Source organism: Diadema setosum, chromosome 19 (genome assembly GCF_964275005.1).
Source record: "Diadema setosum chromosome 19, eeDiaSeto1, whole genome shotgun sequence".
Classification (NCBI taxonomy): domain Eukaryota; kingdom Metazoa; phylum Echinodermata; class Echinoidea; order Diadematoida; family Diadematidae; genus Diadema; species Diadema setosum.
Window position 1 is genome coordinate 21,249,301 of NC_092703.1, and position 23,461 is coordinate 21,272,761.

The following is a 23,461-nucleotide window of genomic DNA, read 5'->3' on the forward strand; positions in this document are numbered from 1 at the left end:
TGAGAGCTGCTGAGCTTTATTTTGAGAAATCTCTGAACAAGTCAAGCAGGATATAGATCTATAAGCCAAGAGCCCCTACATATTCCTCACTGAAGATGAACTTCTCATATACAAATATCCCAAGTGACAATACCAAGAGAAAATGCACATGTAATGAAAAAGCATATTGTCACTGGGGTGACAAGACCTTGTATCTCAAATTTTGGTGAAAATTGCTGTTTTGGATAAATTGTCGGATAATCAGTTCAGTGATGTCCTGTCCAAATCCTAGCTGTCTTGCCCCCAAAATGACACCACCATGGAATGTCAAAGGAAACACAGCCATCCCATCTGTAATAGTGCTTTGACTGCCATGTTTTCTCCTCTCCTGAACATTTGACCATTTTGAGATACGAAGTTCTGTTGCCCAAACAGCGATATAATGTCATACACCACTCATCATGGCATATTCTCAAAATGGTGAAAAAAGAGAAATGGTGTGAAGGAAGCATCCAATATTGAGGAGGTATAGTGAGTGTCCACGTGTGACAAGTGAAAGACCTTTTTTAGAGGCGGCTTCTCACGTGCTGTGATTATGCAGGCAAGATTTGTATGCCACCGGCAGTTACCATAGTGATTGCTCTTACGTATTTTGAGTCCCTTGAGCATCCTTTACTCGTCATCCAGGAGTAGGTTGTCATGGCACCCCTGGAGAGCTACCAAGACCTCAATCCTCCACATTCTCATCCACACAGCTTGCTTAAACCTTACAGAACTGTAACCCTAAAGATGCCGTAGACATTGTACTCAAACGGGTCGCCATTGGGAACGACAGAGTTAAACGCTGAAACGAGGACACGAGAGAGCTTTGCAGGAGGAAGGAGATTACCGCCTCACTGCTCGCAAATCATCCGGAGAACATGAGGAGACATTTTTCTTCAAAGCCAGCAGCGTGCAATAACCTGCAAAACAAAACAAGCGAGGATTTTCATGGCATTGCTTACTTTCCTCTTCTGGGTGGAAAAAAATGAGGCTTTGTAAAACCAGTAAATAAGGACAGGAAGAGCTAAAATATTCAATGACATATACCTTGCTACTAGTCATTGCTTGGATATCTTCAAACACAGATGTTCTCACAAACGAACGAGCTATTCAGATTCTTATTTAGTGAGCATGATATGCATCTGATGATGCTCAAGATTCAGGAGACTTATTTGCAAAGAAAGAAAGAAAGAAACAGAGTTTAACAACATTTGAGTATAGTGGGTTAAAACATTGCCGCATCAATGAGCTTCCTGGTAATACTTTGAACTCGTGGCATTAACATAATAGCTCATTTTCAAATGATGAGCAAGGCCTCGAGTGGAGATAAAGGAGTTTATGAAGATATTGCATGTGCTTGTCAAATGGAGAATAAGGATGTGTGAGATTAAGAAGTGTAGGTTCTGACTCACTGGTAAGCCGCATTCATGAAAGGGATGGGCCCGCAGATAGCACAGCCAGACTTCTCCTTGGTTTTGGGCACCTGGATCAGATCAGACACCAGCTGCTCGCTGATGCGGCCCCGCCGGCCCGTCCAAGTCGGAGAGGTCTCAGCCGACAGGATGTGGGTCACCTCAAACCTGGCCAAGACGTGTGTTGAGATCGGTCAGAAAGTGTAGTAGCTGGTTGACATTTTGAATCAAGCTTTAAACTTTATCACACATGGGCGCTTACAGCAAAAACTCTACCACAAGTTGTAAATTGATAAAGAGTACTTTGCACTTCTTGGGGGTTTATCGTTGGTTTATAAACAAATGAACATTATACTGTAAAAGTTGATATTTTCACGCGACTTATTTATTGCACTTGACCCGGTAAGAAGAGTTTCACATGCTTTTAATTCCACGGAATCAAGACAGTAAGTACTGGAACATATGGCATGTAAAAATATTTGCTTGCTTTTATTTTCGTGCTAGTTTCTGGTTGTGCGAAATGTGCAAAAATTTCAACACCGCAAAAATTTCCACTTTTACAGTAAATAAAATAGTAAATCATAAATAAAAACATAAATGAGTCCCGACTTTCACGTACGTATGTGTAAATCAATAAAGGGAAACTAACCTGCCATTGCTCTTTTCCACACACTTGTCCAGGTGTTCCCGCCACATGATGTCCTTCTCTGTCTTGTTGAACAGCAGCAGCTTGAGTTTACTGCCAAACCAAACACCATTCACAAAGATGTCATTGTGCAATCAAAACTTTGATAAATGAAGGAGGATATTCTTTTCAAAACAGTCTGTTTTTAGAGCATACCAGACTTACAGTGTATGCTAGAACAAAAATTTATGTGACATCGAAACCTTTTAATTGTGGTTCAATTTCACAATAAACTGAAGAAACAGGATTTTAACTTTGAACATAACCAGAGGATGCCTTCAACTGCAATTAGAGAAAGTTGGTAGAAATTAGAGTACTGCTCTCATTACCAGATGCCAGACATGCTGTTTGAATGAGTTAAAAAGATTTCGCATAAGCTCATTTGATGCTACATGCTTTATATAAAGTTAAGGGGGGAAATGTTGAAGTTCAATTTGCAAGTTTAATCCAAGAATAGGAAGTTTATGACACAAATCATAACCAATTGTAAAATTATCTCAATTCTTTTTTGGGTGACAAAGACCATGATATGCAAAGAGACGGGAAAATTGTCCCTGTAATCATCCTGACAAGAATGCACTACCACCATCATATTCATTTTCTTGATTTCAGAGCCTGAAAATTTCCAGTGTTACTTGTTTTACTTACTTTTACTGTCTTACTTGTTATGTCAATGGTTTGTTACTGTACATCCATGGCTTGAATTTGACAGTATGGAATTTCAAACTCAGTCAAATGCATAACAAAAAATTTTTTAAAAACACACACATTTAAGGAGGTCACTGACCATGAAGTGTCTTCCTCCATTAACCCTTTCCTGATGAGCTTAATCATTGGTGTTATTCCTGTCCCGGCAGCAATGAATAAAGCTGTGTGGACCTTCTTAAAGGAGCACTCGTCTTTCACAGTTCCTTCATAGTTACTCATCAGGATCTCATCTCCTGGCAACAGAAACAAAATATAACATATCACAGCTTGTTTGTTTCTTATCTATATTCTCTCTCTCTCTCTCTCTCTCTCTCTCTCTCTCTCAACCTCTCTCTCTCTCTCTCTTTTAGGCTTTCAGGCTGCAAAATAATTAGGTAAACTTGCCTTTTCTTTTTTTCTTCAGACAACACCACACCAACAATGTCAAGATCTACACAAACTCAAGAAGAGTCACACAATATGCTACGCTCACTATGAAATTGGATTATTCATTATCCATACCATACGTTTGAATTCAAAAATGTGACACTGAATGTAATGCCAGACAAATTTGTAGATAAAATACTTCGTACTAGATGCTGGACTTCACTTTTATATCATCCAGTCAGCCTGGTTAACTGATCAGTAATTGATTAGAACTTTGCAACTCATAAATGGATTACATCATTGAGTGTTAATAAGTACTGGGTGAACATCCCCTGGGAGAGGATCTTTAATAGTCATGAGGTGAACAGATGACTTTGACTGAAAAAAACCCCCACACACAACAACAGATATTGCTGTACTCCCTTCTCATTTTAATCTAGTCCCACACACAGCATATGATGTATTTATATCAATAAAATGTGCACCCCAATTGGAGTCATCATCACTGTGTTACGTGTGAATGGATAGTAGATGGTTACCCTCTCTGAGTGTTACAAGTACTGGGTTAACATCCCCTGGGAGAAAATCTTAATCATGAGGTAAACAGAGGATTTACTAAAAACCAAACAAACAGATATTGCTGTACTCCCATCTTATTTTAATCTAGTCCCACACCCAGCATACAATGTATCCATATCAACAAAAATGTTCACCCAGATTGGAGTCATGAATGTGTAAAAGTGTACATGTATGGTAGATGGTTTTACCCTCTCTGAGTGTTGCTAAGTACTGGGTGAACATTCCCTGGGGGTAGATCTTAATCATGAGATGGATGGATGACTGTGACTGGTTGTCAGTGGGTTCATCCAGGGGCTCCAGCAGGCTGGGAACCACGGGAGTGTACTGCCTGCTCACTTCCTCACCTGGAAGGGATACAGAAAAGTGAAAACAAAGAAATAAGCAAAACAACATATATTGTATGACCCTCATACACATAAACACACAGACACACACATGGGTGTAAGCAGCGTTAGAAATCAATTATTGTAGGTCATATATTCAAATTAATTTCGGCATCAAAAAAAAGAGGAAGAAGAAATAATGTAACCTATTCACATCTGTTTGACCTTATATGGACTGATTTCAAGTTATGATCTGCACACAAAAACAACGACAGATATTTTTTTTTTTCTTACATTCTGTCAGGCCCTGAGTGACTGGCGATATATGTGACCTGCTACGACAAAAGGATCCGAAAGTCGGGGAGGACAATTTTCTGAAAATGACATGACATTACTTCCTTACTCTTCCACTAATTCCATATATAACACGACTCATATAAGTACTCGGTTGCGGAGAAACTAATGATTTTATTAGGGCATGTCAAGTGGTTTAGGAAATCAGCATTTCGAGAAAACCGCCTTCAAAGTTTTCTTTCCGACGCTATCATGACCAAGGGGAGGCAATACAGTTTTCACCTCTTGACAATAAAAGGTACGCTCCTAGCAACCTCCGCGATGTTCACTCAAGCTTAGCGCAAGCGGTCTACGCATGACCAAGCAGTAACCAGAATGGTACGCACTGACCAATAAGATCACTCCCTCGTTGCGAGGGGCAGAGTCTAGCTGCAGCGTTAAATCCAAATCTTCGGACACGCTTCTGTTCCGTAGAAAGTCAGAAAATCATGGCCAAAAAAAAAATGCGAATTTCTTGCCTTTCCTCAATCATTTAGCTTCAAAATTTTGGCAGATCATAGACAATACTTTCGACTACAAAGTTTTGCTAAAAACAGAAATCCTCTCGTTTTAACCAATTTTGATGATCTGACTTCAAACTCGATTTTCTCGGCTCAGCCGTCAGCGACTTAAGGATCCTTTTGTTGTGGCGGGTCACATATGTAATTGTTATGCTGTACTTTACAAGAAAGCTGTATCATTACTTTTATCCCTTTAGCAACTGAAGATTCTGTACATAATGGCCTATGGTTCCCTAGAACGTACAGCAATATAACTCTCATTTCGATAGCTTTCTAAATGATTTAAAACAGCACACTGCATGTTTATTTTTGCCTGTTATAGGTTACGTTTACTTGAAAGCCTAAAAAGACTTAACCGAGAGAATGGCGTGTCACAGAAGTAATTATGACATACATTTGCTGACCTTTGACCTCTTTGAAATTACGCAATTATATGTTTAAAAATATGGTAAAGAATAAAACTATAGAAAAAAATTCTGACCATTGATTGTGGCTTGCAGGTGGATGTGGTGACCAATGGGCACACCGAATCGGACCCCCTCGGGAAATTCAAAGGTGAAGAGGTATGTGTCATGCGTCACCTTCACCCGCTTTCTCAGCGTGCAGCGTCGGAAGAACGGCTCTGAGATATAAATGGGAGAAAGCATAGAATAAGCATGAAAAAGTAATGACAATAACAGGCTGCTGGAGAATAAGAGATACACAGAGTCAAGACTTGTCAAGAAGAGACCTGTGTACAATGACTGCTCAGGGAAAACATGATAAGTGGTCATTTAGGTGACACGTACAGTAACCGTCTAGACATTTGCAGTAGGCCAAGTAATATTACGTACACATCAAGATTCCATTCCGATATATGCTACAACATACACACAGACATATCTATCTATCAATCTATTTGTTTATCTACAATGTTTTTATCTATCCATCCATCTATCTATCTATCTATCTATCTATCTATCTATCTATCTATCTATCTATCTATCTATAGTGGTGCATAAAGTCATTTGTGTTATATTAAATCACCCTGCCCCTTCAAATAATCACCAGTTGCCTATCTAAAGCCACAGACAAGTTTCAGCAGTATCAATTGCGATTAATGCAATGGCCATGCAGTTTTTATTGCCATACCTACTGTCACACAACTGTGATGAAGTACACCTAATTGAGGTTTGAAGAATCATGGGAATAGGAAATCTACCTATGTCTGTTATCGGGTCAAGTCGCTTGTGGTCATCTAGAGGGAGCCCTAACGTTGTCCATTTGATGTTCGCGTTCTTCTTCTTCAACCACAGGTCACAACGGGTAATCATGTTCTTTGTGATCTTCACTGTAATGGGGAAAAAAAAAACAAAATGACAAACACTGCTGCAGGAGAACAAATGGCTGAGTGAGGAGCATTTCCCTTCAAGATTACAAGACAACTGAATGAAAGTGTTCCAACAAACTCACTTTGTTGATCTGTGCCGTTGTTTCCTTCAGGTGATACTTACAGTGAGTCAGAACTGCCACAGAAGTAACGTAAGGAATGCACATTGTTGCACTTATATTTTCAGATCCCTGATAGCAAGATTTTAAAAGAAATTAAAAAAAAGAATGTCACTATATTTGAATACTCACCCTTGATGCTTGGGAAAATATGTTCTTGTAATTCTGTAGAAGCAAAAAGACAAAAAAAAAAAAAAAAAATCATAGATCAAATATTATGATAAATCGAAAATAACAATGAATGCCGAATGGGACAACATCACACAAGAACCTGATCTCATTATACAGTGCACTCATGTTTTAATAGAGTCCTCAGGACTAGCGGTTTTTCTTTCGTTGTATCAATATTTAATTATTACTGAACAGTAAAAATACATGAAGATATCTGGATGACAATTATGGGACATTAATTTTCACTCTGTTGTAACAAGAATCTTTTATAACTATGTTTGTTATAACAAGAGTGCACTGTGCAGGTCAGTTATCTGTGTTCTATCTAAAGCGACTATAACATTGTTACAAGACAGACATTGCACTCAAGCACTAGATATTGGTCCTTTTACACACAAAAACTTACAGGAAATGAAGAATATACGATAACCAGTAAAGTCCATACAATTTTTCCTTTATTATTTTGAAATTTGGGACCTATGATTTGGATCGGCTGTGAGAATTGCCTTAAAACGAACAAGCAAACAAAAATAATATGTAAATATCATTAGCCCTACAAAATGTAACTAAAAACAAACTGACTGCAGACAAATGGTTATCTCTCAAATTCACGGGTTGACTATATATCACACCAAGTTGAATACTGCTGAAGTATTTAGAAGACTGATTTTCTTTGATTTTGTTTGCCTCATAGGCAAGTTCTAGAATAGGAGTATGGAAGTGATTCACACAATTTCATCTTTTTTTTTTTTTCTTCTTCATCTGATTGGAGTACAATTTACATCCTGGTTTATTATCCTACTTGTACTGACTGACCAGACTGTGTGTTTGAAGCAAACCACTTTTCTGGATTTTGAACCCCGTTTTGTGTGTGTGTGTTTTTTTGTTGTTGTTTTGTTTTCAATGAACAAATGAAGCAGGATCTGCAAGTGCATGGGTCGACACTCTGTGATGCTCTTGACCTCCATTTTATGTTCTATCAGAGGGAAAGTGTTTTTCCTCTAATACTAGAGAGCAAGATTTCTTTTTTCTACCCATATGTATGAATATGATTTCTGTTGCTCTAATGTTCCAGTATTTCACATGCCACAATGATATGGGTTATCTAACGATGTCACCATTTCCATAAGATCAGGACTGAATTTCTAGAGCACCCTGTCCAAATTAATGGAATATTCTAGACTACAGAGATTCTTACCCAGATGGAGCGTGAAGAGCATGTTATCAAGGTAGACGGTGACTCGCAGCCTCCTGTCCTCAACATCAGTTACCAGACAATCTGGGACAAAGAACTGGGGGGAAAAAAGAAAGAAATAGAAGCACTAGTGGTAGCACCAGTTAAGGTCATAGAAGTAGTGGTATTAGTAGTAGAAGTATTATTAGTATTATTCGCTTTTTGCAGACACTTGCTTACTTGCTCACCACAACTATTTGTTACCCTTAATAAACTCTGTAAATGATGAAATTGGTAATATATTTGAATGGTTTTGTTGTAATAAACTATTATTGAATACTAGTAAATCTCAATATGTTGTATTTAGATTAAGAGGGAAAAGAATCCAAAATGACATTGTTCCACTGGTAATACAGTTAAACTCGCATAAGTCGATCTTCTCGGGACTGAGCAGAACACATCGACTTAGGCGATTTTCGACATGTGCGTAAGTCGAAAAAAAATCGACTTACAGTTACACCAGTACATGTATGTTGTCTACTCTGAAGCCGAGAGCTGGAGCGGTGTGCCGCAGCACGGGTCGCCCGGCAGGGCCCCTGCTAACTTTGTATGGACAGTGCATTAGTATTGGCACAGGTCCGATTACTTTACACCCTTGTTAAACCTTGGGGAAGTGAATATGAAAGACATTTGAGCAGTGCATGATTGATTCCAGTTTACCATACCGTGGCTTGAAATGCGTGTAGAGGTGCAATTCTGATTTACCCGTGCCCGTAACTTTCCCCCTACTTTTCCCTTTGAAAACTCAGCAGCTTCATCCATACCACTCCACTGCACACAGCGCTGCAAATGCCAAGCTACACTGCATGCAAAGCTCAATACTATACTGTACATGTAAATGAACGCATGTGTACTGTACGAACGCCGTACTGCGAGTGGAGCAATACACAGCCCAGTCGCTGTACGTACGTACGTAGCGCGACAGCTGACAGCTAAGGGCTGTACCAGCGGACCTCCAAACACGAAGAGAGTTCAACGATCGCATGCGGTGTGATCGCTTTGAATTTTGATACTTTAGATCATTTTTTTTGTCACCTCAAACTCATCTGACAAACAAAATAATAATGAGTAATAAATAATGAATAATAAATGACAGTGATTTGTTACACGATAAAATCTTATTCGACTTAGGCAAAGTGAATTCAATGGTTTTTCCGTGAAAGCGTTCTTGGAATTTCATCGACTTAGGCGAGTATTCGACTTACAAAATTCGACTTGTGAGTGAATTAATACACGTAAGTCAATGGGGAAAAATCGGGACTTTTTAAAATCATCGACTTACGCGATTATTCGACATATGCGACGTCGACTTAGGCGAGTTTAACTGTAGGCGGTAACCAGATTGATCGAAGCCATAATGTGCGATTCCTAGGCATTATAGTTGATGAATATTTATCGTGGAAAGACCACGTCAGTTACGTCTGTACTAAAGTTTCTCGTAGTGTTGGTATCTTATCCAAGTTGTGTCTCTATTTACCAAAAGAAACCTTAATTACTCTGTATAATGCCATAGTTATGCCTCATTTAATGTACTGTAATGTAGCTTGGGGAAATACTTATAAGACTCATATAGATAAGTTGATTGTTCTTCAGAAAAAAGCTGTAAGGTATATTACAAATTCAAACTATAGAAGTCCAAGTTTGCCATTGTTTATTCAACTTCATATTTTGCCATTTGAAAAATTAGTTATCTTGAGTTGCTTGATTTTTATGTTTAAGACACAAGGTGATCCGAAATCTTTCATGAAGGATGCGTTTGAGTTAAATTCTACCGTTCATGCTTATAATACGCGTAAAAGTAATCTTATTCATCAACCCTTTGTAAGAACTCAAACTGCCCAAAATTCATTTGTATATGTTTGTATTAGAGAATGGAATAATTTGCCGTTGAGAATTAGGTCAGCCTCATCACTATCCAACTTTAAACGTACATGTCGCATCTATCTTGAGGGAAATTTGTAAAACAAGAATTGATCAGGGAAGCTGAATTTAAAAGTATAGTAAAATAAAAAGTATCTTTCTGCAATTTCATGTGAACTACATGTATGTGCATGAGCGTTCTTGTGACACGTGTTTGTGTGATTGAATCTGTGTGTGTGTGTGTTGCATCTGTCCTATAAAATATGTTACTATTATACTTCTTGTTAATATGTTTAAAACTTTAGTATGTTTTGTTTTATATGTTTGTCCGGGACCCCTTTTTTACAAGCTCTGCTTCTTTTGGGGTCCCAAACCATTCATTATTCTTAATGCTGTATCCTTTTGTAAAATGTCAAATGTTTAATGAATTGGTTAAATAAACTTGAAACTTGAAGTAGTAGTGGTGGGAGTGGTCGCAGTAATACTGGGTGTATGTTACAGTGGTAGTAATTGTGACATCAGCAATAGTAGTTAACTAGTAGAACCATTAGTAGTAATTCACAATAATTGTAGTAGTAATAGCAATAATGGAGGTCATTATCATCATCATCATAAATGATGATACAGCTAACATAAGACAGCTAAAACCTGACACTGATAAAGATATCAAAAGCATCATTCCAATTGTGGTTGATACTAATTATCAATCATTTTGACTTTTACTTTGGACACAATTTTGAGAATTCCCCAGCTCAGTTCCTGATTTCATCCCTTGATTAGGCATAAGGCATTGGGTTCAGAAATAACAACAAAAAAACAAAACCAAAAATACTTCAGCAAAATACCAGTGTTGATCACGATGTAAAAGTAAAAAGCGAGTATCCACATGCACAAGACCAGCAGGCTACTGGCAGTGGTGGCCTTGATTTCTCAATCTGCCATTTCTACCACTTTGATTCACACAAAATTACTTTCAATTTGGTGATGATCAAATGCACAAAAGGAAAACAAAAAAGGGTACAAAGTACAGCCAACAAAAAGATGGGCTCACACAAAAAGGGTGAGGATTACAAAGAAATTAACTGAAAGAACAAAATAAACGATCATTTTCTGTTCATGAAAGTACTATGCATGACGGTCCCAGTCTTATCCATGACATTTGTCTGCTTTTAGGATGAATGTATTACTTTGTGTCAATACAGATCAATTCATATGAACTGTTTGTCCTGCATGTATGTGTACCAGTACTTCTATAAACCACAGGTTCAGACTACAAATAGGCATGTCAACATACTCACCTGACTTTTAGCATATATTGAAATCACTACTTGGTCATTCACTTGGTACCAGTCATGTCTGGTGGGAAAAAAAGAAGAAATATTATTACGACATATATGGAATGTATCTAAATATTTGTTTTCCCATATAATTGATGTTGAGGGTATCGTGAATAAAAAAAAAAAGTTAACATGCATTTGCCTTACATAGATCCTTTAACCACTTAGTTGCTTTTGCTTCACTGATTTCTATGCAAACATTCCATAGACAGAGCAAATCCTAAATTGAAGAGAATATGGCATCGACATAGCCCTGAACATACCCTGTGTGTTGTATTTTGAGATTGACAAAGTTTATTGACCTGTGCATAGTGCAAGGTTCTTTCGCTGATGTGACACCTGGGCACACAAGATCATTTTCCAAAATTTAAGTGTCCTTGAAAAGAGTTTGAGTGGATCCCTTAGTCAAATTTGAACATATTTTGTGTATGCCAATGAACAACCACTAAATAATAGAAATAGCTACATGCAGTTTTTCAAACCTAGTAAAAAATGCACTTTGCAGACTATCATTATACCATACAATCTCGTCTTATGAGTTTGTATGTGCATGTGCTTAAATGTGTGCACAGAAAAAAAACAACAACTAAAGAACAAAACAGAGGTAAATATTTGTGATTGGGGGGGGGGGGGGGGGAGGGGGAGGGGAAGGAGGATCACTCACTTAGCCTTTGCTTTAGTGTTGTTCCACTTCCTGAGTTTGCACATGTACCAGGGCATGTCTTCCACTGTGTCAGGCCAGTTCAGCGTTGAATCATTGCTGGTCGCAGTCTCCTTGGGTTTGGGTTTCTGTCCTGCATGAGGACACAGGGTGAAGCAAACATTGGCAAGGGGGAATTATATTTCAGATGTTCACCATGCATCCTGAATTGTCAGTTAAACCTTGTACATGTACATCATTTTGGAAAGTAACTGAAAAAAATATATATATTATGTTATATCTAATCTTTTTTGCTTCCTATATTTGTCAATTACAGCAAAATATGTTGTTGAATTTTGTTTTAAAATTTACTGGGAATGTATGTCTTGTCTTCAATTTACTGGTAAACAGAGTGACAAAACACAAAAACATGGGAACTGTACAATGTAGTTGTTGTTTTTTAATGAAATTGATACACAGCTCCATATGTAATTTATGACTGTGAAATGCATCATTTCTTGGCAATACACTGAATGGGTCTCTCCACTGAGGAAATTTAACATAGTAGTACAATAAAGACAGGCTCAACTAAAGAAATACTGTTAAAATTTTGTTGGTGCCAAATTTCATTCAAATGTACTATCAAGTTTTGTGTTATTAGGTACTTTACATAATTTGATGTGACAAATTTCATTGAAACTCTGAAAATATATACTCATTTTGGGACACACGTAATAATCTACTGTTATTACAGTTATTCTACCAACAAAGCACAACTCTCAATCAAAACATACTTTAAGATTACAAAATGCCCTTGCATAGCAAAGCAAAAAATGTATCGTCAATTGTACACTTAAACAAAAAGCAAAAAGAGAAGTTGTCGACCCAAGTCTCCCTGCATGTTAAGAAAATTCTGAAGAGTTTGCACTATGCCTTAAATGTTTCAGATTATTTGTTCATAAAAAGAATACAAATGGTCTGCATAAAATTCTTATGTAGATTCTACTTGCTTTGTACTATCTGGAGGTTGTTGGAAAAAATGAGGTGATAGTGTAAATGTGTTTACAAAATGAAATCAGGGTGGGTGGAAATGGAGCATGAACTACCTTGTATGTAGGCTTCTATTTGTGTGACTTTCAATCCAGTATTTCTTCTATTCATTGCAGCTGTAGACAGAGTATCACATACTTAAGTCCTCTTTTATCGGAAACTAATGCTGAATAGGGATAAGGCACATGACCTTATAATTGGAATTTATGCTTGACACTATGAATAAATTGTGGGAGTGGTTGTGAGTGATTAGCACCTTCATGTATCAAGAGGAGTTACAGTGATCTGTTACATTGATATTATTGGTAGTCATCTCCATGTATTATTAAGTCACTATCAGCCTTACAACTTACAGTCGTAACTGGCTCTAGATTGATAAGCAAACATTGAGCTACCAATAGTAGCTTCAACTAATGATGAATGCACTGTGCAGACCTCATTTGGGGATACAAATAAACTCCATTTGAACACTGTGCGTGACTAGCCAAGACCGTCTAGACAGCGCATAGAAGCAGGGCAGCGTTCCCAAGGTGTGCATCTGCATTTTAGAGTTTGCACATCTAGGCCAGTTTCCATTTCTGCCCCAATTCAATCTTTTCACGGATGAATGCAATGACAGTTACTGATAGCTACTCAATAAAAGGTGAGACCAATTGGTTCCACAATATGCTATTAGTGTGCTCTCACAGAAATCCCCAGTGACACCTGAGGGAAAATGAAATTCATGCCAAAGGGAGCGTAAGCACCCTTGGATTGACTTTGACAATGGATGATTGAACAATGTGCTCAAACTATGGGGTAGAGTGAGGTATGTGGCCCATTTGGCAGTCAAACATTAGATTCAAACTTTTCTTGAGAATCCATGCTCTGCATGGATCCCCCGTGACACCCGAGGGAAAATGAAATTCATGCCAAAGGGAGCGTAAGCACCCTTGGATTGACTTCGACAATGGACGACTGAACAATGTACTCAAACTATGGGATAGAGCCAGGTATGTGGCCCATTTGGCAGTCAAACATTAGATTCAAACTTTTCTTGTGAACCATGCTCTGCATGAAAATTTCCCACATTGTATGAACGAACAGACAATCAGCCGCTTGATACTAAAATGTGCCTTGTGCTGGGTGGATGGAATTTCATCTCTCACAGGACTTGGCATAAGCAGATTTAACCCTTTGTATACTTTGAGTGCTGATTGCCACAGAAAACCCTATAGTATTTATACACTGTCCAAAGTGCCTGGTAAAGGGTTAAACCATGATACATGAGGAAGTAGTCTGTCATTCCCTCTACTGTGAACACAGCCATTATGTAGACCACTGATGGTAAAAAATACCTATAAACAGGTATAGTAGTGAATTGTTGATCCTTGACCCTTAACCCTTGACCCTTCTCTTTCCTATAAAGCTTTTGAGATGCACAGCCCCAAAATCTTGTTGGTGCTGCTGTGGCACAGGTGACTTGAGTTTGACTGAGACAGACAAAAAATAGGCATAATATACAAAATTCAATGACGTACAGACATAATGATTGATACACAATGCCTTTTAGTTTCTGATCTTGCTTTTGTTTTTAAACTTCTCTTCCTGCTCTTCCACATCATAGACTGAAAAATAAGGGTTTGAAGTTTAATTTCAACGACTATTTAAAGGCTGGGTAAAATCAGAGCAGGAACCCCCCCCCCCCCCACACACACACACACACAAGAAAAGCAAACAAAAAAGTAAACAATCCAGTGTGCTTGTGTAAATATTTGTTTTATGACTAATTTGGATAAAAACTTCCAGCAGTTAAACTTGCAGTGTGCAGGCAAATGTGATGCCTGTGCTCTCTTATGCAGTCACATTATTCAGCCAAAAGTGAAGCCCTTAACATTCATTTAGATAAAGTTTTTTTTTGACATTGACCTTTCACCTTGAGTACAATGTATTTTCCTTTAACCCCTTCCTAAGTAATTTATATTCTTGTTACATTCTATCACATTTTCAGTTACCTTCAACTTTGATCTCTGATCCTTCATCGCTTCCATTTCATTGAAATACTTGATAATATATAAATTTCTTTTCTTCCTACCATGTATGTTGCCTAGGGACCTTCTTGGCTCAAGTTATGTAACTGACATTCTTGGTCAAAACTTAGTGACTTTCGACTTTTTATCATTCACCTTCCTAATTTCACAAACATGATTGTCAATTTATCTTTCTGTGTCTCAACAAATCATGCTACCACTGGACACCCTGACTAAAATCATGTCAGTTACATATATGCCATTTACAGGCAGAGTTGTTTAACCTTTGACCTTAACCATGCAGGATTTTTGCCCCAAAACAAATCAGCACATCAACTAACTCATGTACAAATGTAGCACATCTTGGCCAAGTAGCAGAAAAAAAAATATCTGTCATAGAGATATTTCTGAATCATGTTTATCAAGCTCTGCTGCAGACAGATGGGAAGATGACCTGAAAATGCACCCTCAACGTTCAAAAGCAAAGGCACACAAACATGCTTTTTTATTCATTCTTAAAAAATCTCCCTTTTTTCAATGTAAAAATACTACAGAAATTAACATACAAATAGATAGCAGAGGTACATATGCAAAAAACAACAAACAAACAAACAAACAAACATTTGTAATGCATCAAACACTTGAAGGAGCACCCACTGATGACAACAGACAGTTAAAATTAAACCATTCTCTTGTCAATAAATAATGTCTCCAGACCTCCATTTTGATGAAACTAACATCAATATGCAGTATCTGACATTATTTGCATATAATCATCAGAATTGCTGTCAACAAGCTGTCACTGGTATTGTTCTCACCTGGAATCTTGAAGCTAGCCATGGGGTCTTTTTTCTGCAGCGGGCCAATGTGACATTTTTCCAGCATGGACTCCACATTCACCCATCGGTGGATCTGTATCAAATCAAACAATGCATTTATATCTAAAGACCTTGTAGCATGGGGATACCACTGAGTGGGAAGGCTGGCCCTGCACAGATATATTAGTGAATCTCTGTTAGTAATGAACTGCATACAACTTTCATTTCATTTTCATTTCATTTATTTTCACTTAATAAAACATGCATTTAATAAAATGTGACAATGGTATAACACGACAATGTGACAAACAAACAAGCAAAGCAAACAAACAACCAAAGATATCAAGTGAAGGGGTTAGTGAGAAGGCAATGGGTCTTATTTAAAACTAACCCCGGAAAAGTAAATACAGCGTAAATACAGAGAAAAACGTTGGCACACACACACACACTCACACAGACAAAAACATACACCAGCACATTAACAATACATACAATATGCCATTTTCACAAACACACCCCATCTTGCTAGTCTCTTATAAATTCAGAAAATTCAGACAATTCAGAAACTGCTCTCTCTCAAAGTACACACACTGCTGAAAAATCTTGACTGAAGTTGGGAAAAATTGGAATAGCAAACATGAATCAAAATAAGGCTGAGTTTATGACTTATTACCCATAAAATGGGTGAATTCACTGACATCACAAACAGAAGAATAATTTTGTGAAAAAAAAGAGATGATTCATGAGATACATCAAGGACTTTTATGAAAGTGATTAAAGATACAATGGTAGAGATGTAGAGGTCATAGAAAAATAAGACGAAGAAGGGAAGAAAAAGAAGAGAGACAAAACAAACTATCACATCAATGCTTCACTTATGCTAGGAGAAGACAAGCTTTGTTGCATCATCAATCCATGGTCAATTCCTCTTAATACAACTCTGGATCTTGTTTGTTTCCCTTCTTTTCTTTTCCATGCTCAAAAGTAAAACTTGAGAGATACTCTTTGTGCATCTGTGACTAGTCAACACCCCACAAAGGGTTTTTACACAGAATTTGTGGTTAAATAAAATAAAATAGAATAAAAATGCCAGTGTACTTGGTGTGGTGCTATCAGACTGACATGCAGGCCTGATCGCAATGAACACCCCACTGTACTTGGCATGCAACTGTATACTTGCCCCCCACCCCCTCTCCTACTTCCCCCCCCCCCCCAGCACACCTGATCTCAGTATGAACATCTCACCTGGTTGAAGAGATCTGTGGCATCCTTTCCCAGTCCCCTCTCCAGCTCTTCTGCCCCGCCTGGGTGGTACTCCATGTAGGGGGTGACGTTGTATACTTGTCCTATCAATTGCAAACACACAGACACAGCATTCGGTGATGAATCTTAGATCTATCTCTTGCTCATGCAGTGCACCCCTGTTATAACAAACATGGTTATAACAAAATTTCATTTACAATGAAGTAAAAATTCCGGTTGCAACATCATCCGCTCTATGTTTTTGTGTTGTTCATTTGTTCGGTTATTATGAAATTTCGAGTACAACAAAAGAAAACTTTGTTATAATGGGAGTCCACTGTACTACATTGGAAATGGACCCCTGGCTAGTATGACATCAAGCTGCTCTAATGGATGCAGGGACAACACATTATTTTTCAATCTGAAGGAAGGCACGATCCTGACCATCATGAAGGGTTTGTGCTGTCCAAATGCACAAATCATGCAATGTCTTTTAATTGAATTTAAAGTTACTTACTCATGAAATAATACATGTTCTTATGCTGATCTGATTGTGCCCACATCATGCAAAATGAAAATTCAGTGTGACCGATTAATGAGTTGAAGAACTGTGTACTTTGAATGAAAACTGCTTCTCTAAACCTAATGAAATTTGAAAAGAAAATGTATTCAGCATACCATGTATGCCAGACACTTCAGCATACCATGTACATGCCAGATACATCGTAAAATATACTGACAAATAGCTGTATAACAAATAAATAATATGAGATTAGTTGAGCATGTGAGCGCAATTATGCCAATGGTCTGCACTGATCTTCTTCAATGAAGAAGCTGCATCTTTAACAGCACATCACTTAGGAGGACATTGCCAGTGTACTTCTTCAAAATAAGTACTGTTATGTATTGTGAAAAGTGAACAATTTAACCACATTTCTAGGTAGAGTTTTAACTGCCTTATTGGCATCATGCTGGTTTCTTAATGGAGAAAAACACTTACGGAAATGTACATACATGTAATGAGATCATTTGAATTTGGTGATCGATATACAGTGCATTAGAGTTGTTACTTCTCCATGTGTTTGAAAATTCTATGTAATACTAATTCTGGGGTCTAGGGCAATTACCCCCTGGGCAATTACCCCGGACCCTTCCCCTGGCCCTAATCCTAATCCTAATCCTGAACCTAATCCTACCCCTAACCCAAACTCCTAACACTAAACCTAACCCTAACCCTAATCCTAACTCTAACCTTACCACTAACCAGTATTTAGCCAGGGGGTAATTGCCCTCTGGGGGTAATTGCCCGGATAAGCTAATTTTGCACCCTCACAATATGGAACATACATTGAAAACCATGCTCTAGAGGGATGCACCGGGGTTCACTGTGTGTGTACTGTGAGGAACTATTAAGCAGATTTCTTTATTTATTTCTCTCTTCAAAAAAAAAAAAAAAAAAATCAAGACTGATATCACAATATCTGATGTAGGTGGAGCTCATAATGTACAAACTTGGATGAGAAAAGAGAGGGTAAGCATGCAGGTGGTACATGTAAGTTCAGCCTGCCTACCTTTTATTCATCAATTTACACTGAAGTATACCATGCTCTTGAGAGTTACAGCTTACCTCTCTACAGATACATAACATATATGCACGATGTATATATTTTTCATAATGAACAAAAACAAAAACCAAAAAATGAAGGAATATTTGCCTCAACAGCCAACATAGCCTAGTATTTCATAAAAAGTAATAGATAGATAAGAAGGCACATACAGTAGTAGTCTCTTCAAGAAACTCTTGAGAACACATATGAGCCTGGTGAGAGTCAAGGATTATTTGTAAATTCAGCTAATTCAATTGACTAATGCCTAGCAAACTTCAGTACAAGTACATTACTCCCATTACAAATTCATGCAAAACAAACATTTCAAATTCTCCAATACATGATTCTGAATGTATCATTTACCTTGGCCTTTGAAAGGTACTTTGGGTTAAACAAACACTAGAGAGAGATATGTGTCAACAAAAAAAATGCCTGCCACAGCTCTTCTAAGATCTGGAAATGAGATATCAACATTCACTTCACACCAGGATCATAACCCAAATATGATGTATGTATTACCGATGACCTGCCTGCTACTTTACCCAAACCACTTCAAAATGACTCATACTATTTAAAGTCTTCACAAATGATCTAGAAATGATGAAATCTTCTCCAATACTCAAATGTTGAAAGATAACAATCCAATTTCAACATACGACGTACATTGAAGATTGCCTTTACAAGTGCGTCATTTTTCATTTGGTATTATAAATCCCCTGGGTCTTGAGTTCAAGATATCTACATGTAAAAATGTTGGCCCCCGCTGTTTGTCTTCACTGAAATAAACCTACTACACTCAAACTTTGTCAAGCCATGGTTTCAAAGGATCATCCATTTAAAAGTTATTGCAGACTTTGAAAGTGAAGAGTGCATAGAGGATTTTACAGGAAATGAATCTAGGGACCTCTATGTACCTAATCACACAATTCTATAAAAAGAAGTGTTCTAGCAGAGCAAACTGAAAAAAAAAACCCACCAAAACCCATTTGCGTACAATCCTCAATTTTAAAGGTATGTAGAAGAAGAATTACTTTTTCAGAAAATATAGATTAAAATATAAAAAACCAAAGATTGAATAGGTTGACCCATTTCATTTACTTTGAGTCCTCATGTAAAATCGGTGTGTGCGACTTTTTGTTGGTTTTGTGATGCACTGATGCACTTGATCACATACATATACCTATTGATATGCTCTGTAAATTCATATTAGGTACATTTGGCCAACTAGAATTTATGGATGGTCATTTCTCTGTAGCATCAATGGAACGAAAGCATTCTGCTTGACATCGACATGATTTGTTATTTTCAGGGAATGTGTTACTTACTTTTAAAAAGCAGAGAAATTGTGCCAAGCAGTTATCAGAGTGTAATCTCATGTTTTTGTTTTTGTTTTGTTCAGGTACTTGTACAAAATATATAGATTTATGCATATATACCATTGTTGAACAAACAGCTTTCTCAACCCATCTTTATAGGATACATTACAGTGCACATCCAATCTAAGATTATCTCTGTTCTCTTGCTGATGTATGGGTGTAGTATAGTAAGCACAGAAGCATCTTCTTGCTGTTCTTACCTTTAGAAGTCATAGACCTTGTCAAACTTCCTTCATATTCCAAAACTTTTTCAATCATAATTATCATGAATAATCAAGCCAGTAATCTGGACAAGATACATCCCAAACTAACTTTAAGCCTTTAGCATCTGATTTGGAATGAATGCTCCTAATTTTTTATTGTTTACTCTTTAAAGGTCAAGGATCACTAGAAGTAGAAAACAAACTGTGTATGATAATGCACTATCTGCCATTTTCCTCACCTACTGTAGATAATGAATTTATCTAAAGTTGTAAAAATAGTCAAATATTAGCAGGAATAAAATGGTAAACCAATTTTTTTTTTTTAAACTGGTGAAAATTAGTGTGAAAGATAGCGCTTCTCATAATGACCAGAAGTGGATTTATATTGCACAACACCTCTAGGTGTTAGAGGGTTAAAAGGTTAAAAGGTATGAATCACTTCCAGATCTAAGAATGGTGTGCACATATCCATTAAAACGGGGATCTGTGAATGGGTGCGAGGGAAGGAGACTGTAAGTAAACTGACCTGCATTTTTTTGTTGTTGAGGGAAGCGAGAATACAATTTGAGAGTTCAAAGTCCACATATTTGAACCTTAGGAAAATGAGGTTTGTACAAAGGAAGTGCTATGCTAATCTCACACAGAATTCAAACCTTTATCCACTTCAACCTGCTTGAAATATTGTTGGCAGAAATATTTCCCCTCATTCTACACAATTCCATTGTGGCAACTAATGAACAGAAAGGACAGTATGTAGGGTACATGGGAAATCTCACAGCACAATTCAAAATCTATATATAGACATGACAATAACACAAAACAAAGCACACTGCAGTTGGTGTACCCTTTACACCATCACAATAATACTCAGAACACAAAACCGTGAATACAGAGGACTTCAAATAAAATAAAGCATGACCAAACCACATAAAGATGCCCAGACAGGTAAAAAAAGGTTCCAACAACATAAACAAACAAACAAACAAACCAACACCCCAGAAAATGTCCCAACAGGAGGTTGTGAAGGAGTATATGGGTGAAACCACGAATGTGTTACGACCATAGTGTTCTACACTACCTGACCCTATGTCTCTTTCTCATCATTGGGCTCTCATCCATTTTTAAGATAATCAGTGTTCACAATTAAAGCAGTCTTTCCTGGATGGATTTTATGCTGCAACACACAAAAAAGTGTCCCACTGTCGTATGGACATCTTTCACTTTCAAACAACACTTAAGAAACAGACATCAGATTATTTTTAAGTTAGTTTTAAGAGTAAGACATTTTACATTACGACGTTAAAGGGATCGTATAGTTTTGGTTGAGACCTACATGTCACTTCAGTTTTCTAACATTTTTTTTTTTTTTGGGGGGGGGGGGGTAAAATGAGAACCCTTTGAAGAAATGTGAAAAAGCATGCAATTCCAAGAGGGATGCAACATTTACTTGATGAAAATTGGCTTTGAAATAGTTGAGATATCCAAAATACAGCAATCCCAATAAAAGGTGAGATCCACCTTTTATTATGATCTCTTTGTTTTACTTTGTTTTTTGAGGTCTCAGCCATTCCAAAACCGATTTTCATCTAATAAACTTCGAATTCCTCTTCTAACGAATGGTATGCTCTGTATTATTTCATAAGTGGTTTCTTCGCATCTCACAAAAAGTTAAAAGCTCAATCCTCCTCTCCACCAATACGGCACCGTCCCTTTAAGTTGAGAGGAGCATTTATATTTGGTATTGCATGTGAATATGCTGAACATGCTCTCCTGCTCAGCACAAGAAATATACCTGGCACTCCATATAGAAACAGGCATTTCTCAAGTCTTACTGACCTCTGATGGACAGCCAGCCATCGTGGATCTTATTATGCTTGGCCAGCTCTTCCTCGGTCACATCCATCCGCTTGCCCTGGACGCCGTTCAGCTTCTTGCCCTGCTGCTTGCCCAGTCTCACCCAGTCCATGAGGGAGCGGCCAGGCTTGAGGGCAACCTTCACACGACTGGAAGACCCACTGGCTCCCGCTGATGCAGGACTGAGCAGAGATGATGACGATGTAGAGGATGACGCCCTCTGTGGGGAGTTGATGGCAGGGAACTGCTGCTTGGGGACCGTCAGACTCACCTGGGGGTTCATGGTTTCCTTTCCTTGCATACCCAGCTGTAGGTGTCTATAAAAAGAATTCAAAGAAAATGATTGTGAGGAAGAAAAATTAGTTTACTATCCTTCGGTGCTGTTTACCTTGCACTATTTGTATGCAACTAGTAAAGCAAAGCAAAAAAAAAAAAAAAAAAAAAAAAAGTGGACCAATACAATTCTTATCTTCACAACGCTCTATAATTCATCAGTTTACAGGTGATTTAACAGATAACAGATGTCTGTGACATTTTGAAACAGAACAAATATCAGTCATGACAATCTGTTGTTTTTTTTTTTTTTTAAAGAAAAAAAACAAGGAAAAATGTGCAAATCTTGACTGGGAAAGGAAGACTTTTTGACAGTTGTAACATAATTTGTACAATGAAAACACAATCTGCTATTGGAATTAACTATCAGTTAAAAATAGCATTTTTTGTAACTTATGCAAACTGCATCAACAATTGATCAGACAATGCCCATGATATACCTCCATATCATACAAACTTACATTGGGAATTATCATAGAAAGAAAAGACAAAACTATTAAAATATTTGCAGTTTGGTCATTGCCATGATTAGTGCAGTGGTGATAATAATAATGCAGTTTCTTACTCCATAAGCATTCTCATACATTATGCAACAACAAACCCTATAACCTTGATCCTAGGACTCGGGAACATGCACTCGCAGGACGACATACGTACCCTACATTGTATGAGATAGACGCCTTAGGAGTACAAAACTAGAGTGTACATAATATATATTGGCACTTGATTTACGATCAAGTTACTGTATATGCCAAATATGTTGCGAGGTTTATATTTTTGCAAATTTTGTGAGTCAGGTGCTATTTGCAAAATTTAATATAGACACACAAAATAATGACACCGAACCTGATATGAATGTGACACATGCGTGTACATTCCTCCGTTCAGTACAGTACTCCACGATCGCGAATTTAACCACTCGCGAAATTGTCGGAAAGTCCAGATTTGTGAAAATCTAGACTCGCTTAATATATGGCGTGTACAGCAGAATGTTTCCATACAGTTATCATCATGTCATGTAATTAAAAAACTTGCACCAAGGTTCATCTCCTGTGCCAAAATCTGACCGCACACAGCATTTAGGTATTACAAGTCGATGCAGCTCATGGTCAAATATTGGACGGCATTTAATGGTCATATCAATGGGCAGCTTGCTTTATATTAATCTGGCAACCATGCAGCCATTGATTGCACACTGAAAATGCAAACTGTAACGTTATTGTATAATTTGTAATTTATGAATACCGATACCACACATACATAGTCAAATAGTATGGTTGACCCCATTTAA

At 37.6% G+C, this 23,461-nt stretch overlaps 1 protein-coding gene across 1 annotated transcript; it reads right to left on the reverse strand.

The window, feature by feature from the left end:
• Positions 1-22,171, reverse strand: LOC140242701 (cytochrome b5 reductase 4-like). The gene is made up of 14 exons (XM_072322460.1): positions 21,820-22,171; positions 16,801-16,901; positions 15,556-15,649; positions 11,703-11,832; positions 11,000-11,057; positions 7,806-7,899; positions 6,569-6,601; positions 6,150-6,278; positions 5,430-5,570; positions 3,960-4,115; positions 2,906-3,059; positions 2,083-2,172; positions 1,434-1,601; positions 1-941 (listed from the first exon to the last, which is right to left on the reverse strand). Exons 1-14 carry the CDS (start codon positions 22,136-22,138, stop codon positions 887-889), a joined length of 1,722 nt encoding a protein of 573 aa, XP_072178561.1. The 5' UTR covers positions 22,139-22,171; the 3' UTR covers positions 1-886.
• Positions 22,172-23,461: the final 1,290 nt, after the last annotated feature.